Source organism: Nannospalax galili, unplaced genomic scaffold (assembly GCF_000622305.1).
Source record: "Nannospalax galili isolate Female #2095 unplaced genomic scaffold, S.galili_v1.0 scaffold28, whole genome shotgun sequence".
Classification (NCBI taxonomy): Eukaryota; Metazoa; Chordata; class Mammalia; order Rodentia; family Spalacidae; genus Nannospalax; species Nannospalax galili.
In genome coordinates this window covers 2,501,935-2,513,415 of record NW_008359594.1, presented here as the reverse complement: position 1 = coordinate 2,513,415, position 11,481 = coordinate 2,501,935, and the positions used below count along the sequence as shown (strand labels likewise).

At 40.6% G+C, this 11,481-nt stretch overlaps 2 protein-coding genes across 3 annotated transcripts in view; one reads left to right on the top strand and one right to left on the bottom strand.

Annotated features, from left to right (window-relative positions):
• Window positions 1-11,481, bottom strand: part of Tmem266 (transmembrane protein 266) — a 163,253-nt gene that overhangs the window by 11,434 nt on the left and 140,338 nt on the right. The window contains exon 12 of the mRNA XM_008823429.3: window positions 4,135-4,198. Within this exon, the coding sequence (XP_008821651.1) occupies window positions 4,190-4,198 (9 nt within the window). The 3' untranslated portion in view covers window positions 4,135-4,189. The remainder of the gene's footprint in view (window positions 1-4,134; window positions 4,199-11,481) is intronic.
• The window catches only part of Etfa (electron transfer flavoprotein subunit alpha), a 77,775-nt gene that overhangs the window by 60,903 nt on the left and 5,391 nt on the right, over window positions 1-11,481 (top strand). For both annotated transcript variants that reach the window (XM_008823425.3, XM_029558812.1), the window contains one exon: window positions 10,684-10,749. In XM_008823425.3, coding sequence (XP_008821647.1) covers window positions 10,684-10,749 — 66 coding nt within the window. The remainder of the gene's footprint in view (window positions 1-10,683; window positions 10,750-11,481) is intronic.

The window sequence follows — 11,481 nt, the reverse complement described above, 5'->3', positions numbered from 1 at the left end:
AGAGGGATATAAAGGACAGTTTTTGCTCCTTGCCCTCCTAGGTCAACTAGTGTCCTATAATTGTGGTGGGTCATCTGTCCTCTTGATCAAGGCGGCCCGGGAGACCCCACAAGATGGACATGAACCAGTGTCCAGTCTACAAAGAGGAGGGTCAACACAGAGGAAACATTTCCTCCTTGCTTCCAAGCAAAGCTAGCCATGGTCAAGCAGAATCTTTGACTTATCTTCACATAGGTGGAACTGATAAAAGAAAGGAGCCAGGGGCTCCTCCCAAGCCCGTGTGACCCCTGAGGAACAGATCCTCAAACGACCTTAAGAGTAAAAATAAATTGGTTTATCTGGGCCAACTGTATGACCTTAAACACCCTAAAGCAAAGTATAACCAAAAATTAAAAGGGCCAATATAATTTTTTAAGAGTCCATATGTATAGCTAAAGGCTACATAACAAGCATCAATGCCAGAGAGGCGATACGTTCTTTTGAGTTGTTGGCCAGGGTGGCCAAAGGGACTCCCAGATAGCAACCCAGCAAAGAACTGGGAAAATAAACAACAGACCCCAATCTTATCTAAAGGAATATTGACAACTGATTGCTGCTAGATGAGGAACAGCTGACCTTCCTAAAACAAAGACCTCTAGATAGGCTGACTAGATCCACCAGATGGACAAGTAGTGGGGATCGGGTGGGGGTGCTGACAACACAGCAGACAGTAGCAGGGATAACAGAGTATAAGGGCTCTAGTTGGGGGAAGGAGGCGATGGGAGGGTACCATCTAGGAAGTGGGTGTATAGTTGAATAAGATGGTTTGGGATGTTCTGTGTGCTATACACACAGAGAAAAAAAACCAAATTTTTAAAATGTATTATAAAAATTAAATAAGCATCATGAAAAATGAAGACAGCAATAATGTGAGTCTTGCTGCTTCTGCAGGTCAGTCTCCCATGTACATACATACAGACTTAGATTGGCTATTCATCTGACCTCATAATGTTTCAGGGATTTTCTCTATGGTAAGTTATTTGTTGGAATTTTAGCTGACTGGTGCCTTCAGTTGAAACATATTGTGGTACTACAACCACACTGAGTCCTAAGTGGTAAAATAGGAAAAGTGCTGAATTTAAAATCAAAGGACTTAGGTTAAGAAGCTACCATTTGAGAGAGTAGAGTGGGGTTAGCGGGAGTGGAGGTATGGGGAGAGGATGTCCAAACAGTGTCAAGTTTCTGCTGAAATAAGTTCTGGGGGTCTGATATATAGAGTGATCATGGTTAATACTAGATTAGATATTTGAAATTTGTTAAGAGAGTACCTTACAAAAACTGTTTTTCAGTTCTAGTGATTAAACCCAGGCCTTTGTACATGCTAGGCAAGTGTTTACCACTAGAGAGTAAATCTTGGAAATCCGTGGAAAAAGAAAAAGAAAGAAAAGAAAGACGGAAGGAAGAGAATGTATTAGTCATTACACTGTATACTTTCCACATAAATAAGTTTTATTTTTCAAAAATACCTCAGTAAAGGTAGGAATAAAAAGCCTGTCACTTACTATATGTGTATGACTTCAGATAGCTCAGCAAGGCTGCATAAGTCTCAGCTTTCTCTTTTTTTTAAGTTTTATTATTTTTATTTTTTTATATGTATGAGTATATTGCCTGTGTGTATGTGCTCTTAACCATTGAGCCATCTCTCCAGCCCAGCTTTCTCTTTTATACAATGGGAGTAGTTTCTTCCCTATAGGTGTTGTAGGTCAGTGAATACTAAGGAACAGCATGGGTGCCGGCATATCATTAACAGAACAACAGAACGTTTATGCAATTGGCATGTGGTCTTGAATCCTAACTAACCAGGAGCCAGTCTCTGTACCTAATGGGAAAATCATGGATGGGACATAATTTCAGCTCTAAACTGAGCCCTTGTGTACATCTTCCATCCATGTAAAGTGTAGTTTAGCCAGAATGCTGCTTGACAGTTAGTTTGGTAATATAGGCAGCAAGCTGCTTGAGAAAAGAGCCACAGATACTTGTCTTTGTGCTTTGGGGCCTCTTCCAAAAAGGAGCCTTAAGCACAACTTGACAAACAGAGGAAATAGTTTGGCTTTTTGAAAGAGCAGCAGGATGAAATATAACAATATTAATGCACAGGAGGCTTGCAGTAATTAAAAATACAGTTCAGTTAATCCATTCCTCAAAGAGGCATTTGTTATGTGCTATGATGCGTTCATTTCTCTCTAACCTGGCATGTGTCCTGTGTTCTGTTTAACTGTAATAGTTGCAGCTTAAGGTTTTGCCTCTAGCCCATTGAGTAAAGAAAGTATCTGCCCATCTGGAAATCTCTTGTCTCAGGCAGCATGGAGATTTTGGTTTAGAGCACATAATGTTGACTCTGAGCTTCTTTAATAAGAACTATTTATATGATATGTTAATTTTTTTTCTTTGAATGTAGCTTTTCATGTTCCTTCCCCAACTCTTATCTAGAGAGGGAGATTGTTGGTAGAAAAGAAATTTAAAGCCTGGTTAATTTTTAGAGTAGAAACAACACTGACTTGGTTTTTCTGCTCTGAATGCTCCAGATATAACCACTCTGCTCATATCCATATTCCATATAAACAAAAAAGTAAATGTTTAAATGTCTCCATTCTGCATTGTTTAAAGTAAAGCACATCTGAAGTTGCTCCAGGCAGAATCCTGTTCTAGTTCCAGGAAAAAAAAAAATCAACAAAAGACTCAAATACATGAGTTTGAATTATTAACTCATATAATTTTAGCTTTATATGTAATACATATTTTTTAACGCTGCCAGCTTGATGCATCTTGGTACCTGCACCTGGGGTGTGTATCCCTGCAGGAAAATTAGTTAAAGATTTGTAAAGGAGTAACCCTGGCTTCCACTGTTTAGGAATTTAGACAGAAATTCTAACTTAGCTCACTAATACCTTTGTAGCCATCACTCTAGCCCAATCCCACATGTTGTGATACACTCTGCTGGGTTTTTTTTGGTGTTTCATTCTAGGTATTTTTAATTTTTCATGTTAATTTTTTGACTGAGATACTTTAGGTCCTTACTTTGAGAATTGTGGGGTGTTGAGGATAGATTTTTCAGGTCCTTCTAGAATCTTATGAAAAAATCTATAACTTATTAGGGAATACAATTTGATAGTTGGAGTTGCTTTTTACAGTTTAAACACCCTGTATAAAACCAACCAGTCAATTTTTATCTACCTTTTGGTTTTCCCACCATGGTCTGTGTTACCAGAAATCTGGTGGATTTTAATTGTCCATTTGAGACTTTCCACTGGCCACTCTCATTTGCTCAGCTCTGCTTGTGTCCCTGCCACATGGTTCACCTTCCTTCTCAGTTCATTACTGAGTTAAAAACAACATGTCTATGGTTTTCTGAGCCAGTAGCAGCTATCAGCTCTTTCTCCTGACCCACTGTCAGGCCACACCCACAGTGTCCTAGTAGAGCTTATAGAAAGGCTCTTCTTTAGTTTGTTCTATGATTAATTTGGATTTGTAAGGCATGTGTTACTTTGACCACTGGAAAATATGATTAGTCTAAACTGAGATTATATTATCAAAATTCATTTCAGCTGTTTCTTTTTACTTTAACATGACTAGTAAAAATTTTAAACATGTGGCTTACAAGATATCTATATTGAATATCTCTCTGCTTTAGACTTAATGGTGTTAGACTAACATGACTGTGCAAGTAGGAGACAGCCTGTGCACTCAACTTCCCAGGAGAAGCAGGGCTCAGATTACGTCCCTTAGAATGCCAAATTTCCTGCATGGGATCTGGGCAAAGCAGTGATATTAGTACATACCAGTTTCCTAAAGAAAGGAGTCAATCCTGACTATGAGTGGCCTCATTGAACCCACTGGCTGGTTAGATTTCTGTGGAAGTATTAAGATCTCCTTCAGTTACCTTCTTATGGCTCAAGTTAGAACCATGAAAAGGCTTGTATTGTTTGAAGGACTAAGAGAATAGGAACAGATGAGATCGACTACAAAAGGGTAAAGACATATTGCTAAAGGCCTTTCTACTTCTTAGGAACAGTTGCAAAAAGTAAGGGTTTGCACTGGAGACCAAAGCTGTCACCCTCTTCTCTGCCCTTTTCCATTATTATGACCTTGTCTTACCTGTGTTGTTAGATTGTGAGATTCTTGAGGGCAGGGTACAGAGAATTCTTCAGCTTTATATTACCTGTAAGGCATAAAACCAACAATAGAAAAATTGGCTAACGTGGCTGGGAAGATGACTCTGTAGGTAAAGTGCTTGTTGTGTGAGCACGAGGACCTGAGTTCAAGCCCTAGCACCCATGTAAAAAGCTCAGTACCAGGTGGGCTACCTCCTTAAGTTGTTGGTCCAGGGACTCTGATAGACTACCAAAACAATGCAGGCTATTGCCATTAGTCTTGGTTACAAACCAGAATTTGATAAAATGATTCTGATACTGAAGATACAACATACTTGGGTCACAGGACATGGAGAAATCAAGCTAATACTGACTTGGAAGCTTCCTCCCTACTGGCTGGCTTTCATAGTGCCAGAGGTGCTATATAGGCTGCTGAAGGAGACAATCACCAACAACCTGACCTAGCTGTGAATTCTGGGAGCTACAATAATGGCTGGCCCAGAAAGATATGTACAGTGGTACAATAGTGTCAGGAATGTTATGTGGGTAACCAGTCACTTTAAGCTCTATTCTACAGGACAGAACTCAGGCTTAACACTGCAAAGTGAGTCAAGAACCCATAGCTGTAGAGGTCATAGGTCATGGGCCCTAGGGGAGAACCTACTACTATTTTGATATGTGGACATAGTATCAAATTGCCTTCTAAATACTTACCTTTATGCCTATAGATTAATGCATCTCTCAACCCTCATCAGAGAAGCTTCTTTTTGCAGTGGACGGCAGTTAAGATAGAGACTCACAACTAAGTGATTGTGGAGTGCTCAGCCCTAAATGGGACATCTGTAACACCTCCTCTGCCCCCCAAGGCTCAGGGAACACTATAGAAGAAGGGGCAAAAGGACTGTTAGAGCCAGAGATTGGAGAGGAGTGCTGTGAAACAGTATCTTCTAGACATGACAGGGCCATTGCCCTCATGAATTCATAGTGACTGGCTGCCTGATCAAGTCAATCAAAGTTCCAGCATGGATTGGGGAGGGGCTCATCAAGCCTCACCCCTAGCTGAGGAGCTATTGACGGTTGATAGCTGCTGGGGAAGGGAAAATCAGGGTTTTTTTCAGGGATGTGACCCTTGGTATGTTGCTTATGCCCCAGTGGATGATCTCACACCCATGCACATACAAACAACACTAACTGAACTCAGCACATTAAAAAAAAAAAAAAAGAGCCTGTAGTTGGGAATAGGGAGTTTGGGAGTAGTTGGAGCAGGGAGTGGGAGTGGATGTGATCAAAAGACATTGCCTACATGTGAAAAATGCTCAAAGAATAGCTTTTAAAAGTATTTTTTAAGATTTAAATTTCTGTGTGTGTTTATCTGTATAAGTATAAGCATACATATGTTTGTGGGTGCCTGAGAAGGACAGAAGAGGGTGCTGGATCCCTTGGATCCAGAGTTATAGGTGTTTAAGAGCCTCTTGATGTAGGTTCTGGGATATGAGCTCAAGTCCTCAATTGATTGAGCAGCAATCACTCTTAACCACTGAGCCATCTCTCCAGTTCTTAAAAATATATTTATAAACAAAGAAGCTGCGTGGGGCATTGCATGCCCATAATCCTAGTGCTGGGGACACAGAGCCAGGAGGACCCCTGGGGCTTGCTGGCCAGTCAGCCATAGCCAAAGTGATGAGCTCCAGATTCAGTGAGAGACCCTGTCTCAGAACACAAAGTAGAGAATGATTGAGGAAAACACTCAGCGTTGACTTCTGACTTCTGACGCATGCACACGCGCGTGCACACACACACACACACAAAGTAGAAAAACAATTATCTAACCATTACATTGTATTTTTCCTGTTCACTGGTACACATAAAAATTTCATTGTTTGGGGGCTGGAGAGATGGCTCTGAGGTTAAGAATACTGATTGTTCTTGCAGAAGATCTGGGTTCGAATCCCAGCACCCACATGGCAGCTAACAACTATCCATAATTCCAGTTCCAGGGGATCCAACAGCCTCTTCTGTCCTCCGAGGATACCACATGACATGGGTGCACTTACCTACATGCAGACAATACAAACATGCACATAAAATAAAAATAATAAATAAAATATATATTTTTTAAATTACATTGTTTGTATCACAGAGGATTCTGACTGCCTAGCAGTTCTTGTCCATTTGATGCCTTTGAAATATCAAGTTCCCTTTTCTCAAGTTCCTGTGCTGCCATCTGTTGGAAAGTTATTATAATAAAAATATAGATGAATGGTGACAGACCTGAATGCTGCCTCCCTTCAGAGTTGCTCAGTATATAATTTGCTCAGTAGTAAAAAGTAGTCTTGAGATCACCTAGGACGCCCCACCAAAATCACTAGTAGGGTGGGATTATAGAATCAAGGTTTGAACAAATTTCAAATGATGACTGTCAGTGTCTTGGGAAACTAGATACTATGCTGAAGCCTCACCAATAATCCTGAGAAGTAGGAATTATGATCCTTGTTTTTCAGATGAGCAAGTAACAGGGCATAGAGGGGTTAAGCAATTGGTCATGAGGTGGGAATGCTGAGCAGCCTGGCTTCTTAACCTTTGCAGTATTGTGCTCTGCAGACCTGTAAGCAGCATCCAAGTCTTGGTGTTTGGATCACAGTCCACTGTGAGATACCAGTCCTGAGTTCTTTGAAGGAATCCATAGCTATAGTGTTTCTTTAGCATTTGGCAAAGGAAAAACAATTAGTGTTTTCTTTGGCCCATGTTTCTCTGTGCTAAAGTTAGTGCCATCCTGCCTCCACATCGCTGTAACCTTTGGTCCACCTCCCATCCTGTGGCTTCCCTTCTTCCCCAAAGAGAGACCAATCCATATGCTACCAACCATGTGGTGAGTCTGTTTTTATGTTCAGGCTCATCTTCCCCTCCTCCGCCTGCCTTTCTCCCTCTGCTCTCCTCCTCCCTCCTCTCTCTCTCTTCCCGACCTCACTAAAGCTCCTAGGATTAGCTTCAAAATGCCCCCTCCTTTCAGAGTCGGTTTCTATCTTTAATCCCACCTCTTTTTGAACATTTAGTTGCTGTCCTCCCTTCTGACATCTTCTCTCTTTCTCTCCCAGTTATTTACTGATTTAGAAGGAAAGTGCCTTGGGGCAGGGATTGCCCTGTGGTGGAGCAGTATCTGAAGTGCTCTATGAATTAGTGTTTGTAGAGTTTTGTACCTACTAATTATTATTATTGAAATACAGAAGTGCTTTCTGAAGCCTGGAGAAGTATCCTAAGATATTAATCTAATTGCCTGAACGTGTTTTTTAAAAGGAAGAAGAAAGCTTCTCTTCCTACTGGAGAGCCATAAGGCCCCAGCACAGCAGCCCAAATCCCTGGCTCTTCCTGAGGTCTTATTTCAGTGCTTTCATTTTTGTTCAGAGAGCCATGTTTCAAGACAGCAAAATGAAGTCCCATTGGTCAGGTGGAGCTATTGGGCTGTTGATACTCTTCAGAAAGGAGACATGGCGTAAAGCACCTACCTTTGGTTGGCTTTGGCTGGGAATCTATTGCCTCCTTGGTACTTTTATGGTAAAAGGCAGTGGAATTCATTTGGAAGGGGCAGAAAGTTTGAAATAGACTTACTTATATTATGCTTATATTTACTGCCAGAGTCAACTAACATTTTTTATTAGCATCTCATGGTACAAATGGAGCTTTTAAGACTTGTTGAATTTTAATGTAGACATGTATGTCAGAAAGACTCATTATATGACTATTGATCTTTTCCAATGCATGCTTGGAGAATTTACCTAGAACAGTGATCAGGAAGAGTGGGTCCCCCCCCCCGGTCTAATTTGCTTTAAAAAGCATTACATTAGCTGGGTGTGGTCACACATACTTTAATCTCAGTACTTGGGACATGGAAGCTGGAGGATCAGAAGTATAGGACCATCTTGAATTGTAGCAGACCCTGTCTTAAAGCAAAACAAAATCATTCTATTGAAATCTATTGACCTGTTTTTCTTGAATGTGAGATTTTATAAATATAAATATAGATATGTACGTATTTTTAGTGTGTGTATAGTATGTGCCCCTGCATATGTGTGCATGCCTGATTGTGTGCGTATGTGTAGACTTGAGGTTGAGAGTCTTCCTTAATCTCTTTCCACCTTATTCTTTGAAGCAGGGTAACAACTGAACCCAGAACTCTCTGACATGGCTAGTCTAGCCTCTTTGTTCTGGGGCTCACCTATCTTTGTCCTCTGAGTGCTGGGATTACTGATAGCTACCGTACCTAACTTGGTCCTCACAATTGCCCAGCATATGCTTTATCCACGAGCCATCTCTCCAACCCTCCTAAGTATATTTTGATTGACTGTTCAGTGACTGCCCCTCTATGAATGAAACGCTAATCAGAATAAATTGAAATGATCTTAAAATTGTCTATTGAATTTACCTATAAATTTCAAATAGAAAATAGTAGTACGTATTCAAGAAAAGAATCTTATCACCTAAGTGCGTGTCCATGTCTGATGAGGCCATATAAAGACAGGGCCTGTTGTCCAGCTGTACGTGCTTGTAATCAATGCACTGGATGTACTGGACAGAACCCGAACACGTATTACTTGTATATCTTCACCCATAATTTCATTTTGTGTAGTAGACTTCTCTACCCCAAGACACAGTCCCTTTAAGGCGGCTTGCTCTTACTGTCTTCAGGCTTTTGAGGCTAGGAGTGTACCTACTTTTGTCACACTGACATTACATTTTTTGTTTTTTATTTTCCCCCCACAGCTGATAATAAGGTTTCCTATGTGAATAACATGGGGCAAGAAAAGAACAGCTGACTCAGAAAACAAGCTCAGCTCATTTTAACTTGATTAATCACTGTGAGGATTGCTTCCCGGTTACATGGAGGTACCCTGCTGCTCTGGAAGCAGGTGGACACTTTAAAGACAAGGCTCAGCTCAGGGTGATGCCACCAGTGTGCTGGGGGGTGGGGGAGCTGCCAGATTTGTGCCATGTAAGAGTTGAAGGATCTTTTCTTCTAATGGTACTCAGCTCTGGCTCCTCTGCAGAGCATCCAGGGGCTTCTGGAAAAGCAGCAGCACTAGCACTGAGGCCCCAAGCAGAAAGTTGGCCTATGTGTATCCATGCACACCTAGATTTTATGAAAAATCCTACCACTGAGAGACCATGTTATTCCTAGATCCTAGCTGAAATGTTCTCTAATGGAGTGTGAGCAGTTGTTAAATTAGATCATCAGCAATAGTGAAAACAAAGGTAGACCACCTGACACTGCCAGTGGCTTTGAAGTGTCTCGTGCTGTAATAAAAGCTGTAATAAAAGCGAGCATGACAGAACCGCCTCCAGTGCTTCCCCATGTTACTCAACTGAGAGTAGTGACAAAGCCATGGTGGCTTACATGGTAGATACCCTTCCACCCAAGCCAGGACATGCCAGTTTATGGGTGGGAAAATGTTTTCAGTTGAAGCTTTAATTATCATCCCTAGTAGACAGAATGGAGCAGTTAAGCTCTTGTAATTAAGCACTTGTTAAATCATGCTTCCATGATAGTAGTGAGTTTTATTTTTCAAACCTAAATAAATATTTAAAAGTTTTTAGATAAGGGGATAAAACAATAGTTGCCTATGATTCCCTTCTAATTATTGGAGGGTAGAGGGGCAGGAAAAGGTGTAGATGTTGTCCCTATCACTGAGAAATTCCCATATGGGAGTCCTTTTGTCAGGTGCCAGAAGTTTCCAGCCCATGCTTTCAAGAAGTTTGTTATTTTTTATTCATCCAGATGTGTCTGTGTGTGTGTGTATGTATGTGTGCCCATCCATTTGTCCATCTGTCTGTGTGTGCACACATGTATGCTTAGAACCTCTTGACACTAATTTGCATTTCTAATCTTTTAGAATATGAAATTTAATAGATATATCCTAATCACCATTTTCATAAATATCCTCTTGTGAGGTGAACAAGCAAAAAATCTTATGTTAGCATGTATGAATGTGCATTGATACATTAATATGCAATATGTACATTCTGTGAACGGGTAGACAAAGCATTATGAGTTGCACAGTCATATCTAAATGAGTACTACACACATAGTGCTATGTCATAGGTAATTGTGAAACTAACTGTGAGATTGAGACAGTTGCTGTACGATGCTTAACACAGTGCTAAGTGCATTGTAAATGTTTAGTATGTACCCATGAATGTATTACTCTACCACCACTACTATAGAAACTCATTGGAAAAAGACACCTGGGGTAAGAAAATTGGGGAAGAGGGATAATTTAAGTGATACATGTTGGATGTTTCATTTAACATATCTTTTGTCTTAAGGCTTAAATTGCTAATGGCATACACTTTGAAAGTATTATATTGGGCTAGAGATGTAGGGCAGTTCATAGAGTGTTAGTCTAGCATGCACAGAGCCCTGGGTTCAATTCCAGCACCGGGTGTGTGATAAAACATAGAAACTCTGAAACTCTGCCTTAAAACAACAACAACAGCAACAACAAAAACCCCAGTGTTATATAATACAAATACATATTAATAGTGTGATCTCTTGTTTTAGGAACTTTATATTGCCGTTGGAATATCTGGAGCCATCCAACATTTAGCTGGAATGAAGGACAGCAAGGTAATTATATGCAGTAATTAGGATGCTAAGAGGAAAAAGCTCACATTTCTACACATGTAGTTATAGTGTGTGTAGTTGAATCTTTTGTGTTAGCATAAGTCTGGGAGCTGAGAAACTGAAGCTTCTGTTCCTGCTTGAGATGTACTGTTGGGAGGAAGAACCTGAGCTGCACTTACTGCATGATGGGTTCTGCCTGCTATACCTCAGTATCTTTGTCTGCCCAGTGTGGATGTTAGATAGTCACTAGTGTCCCCTTCAGCTCTGATCATCTGTAATAGACAGTGTGAGGCTTAAGCAACTCGATGAGATTCTGGTCCTTGATTCTCTGTCTTCCCTTCTCTGGTGCCCTGGCAGATTCACCTTCATATGCCAGCTGGGCCCCTTTCCTGGGTTGTTAGTAATGTGTAACTGACACATTTTGAGTTGGAGTATCAGGCAATCTTAATACCTCATTAATTGTGGAAAGTGCACTGTATAGACAAAACACTTGATTTTAACTTAGTACTTGGACTACATCTGGAAGTCCTGTGTAATGACTCTGAACATATATTTCAGAATATGACACATTAACTCATGCATAATAATGTACAGTTTGAATTATGAACTTATCTTTCATGAAGGTGGAGATGCCTCTGACACCATGCATTTATCCATTCACATGGAAGCTGGATCTAAAACATAATAAAACTTTTAACAGGCTTAACCTCTAACTTGGAGAAATTCATGCACTGC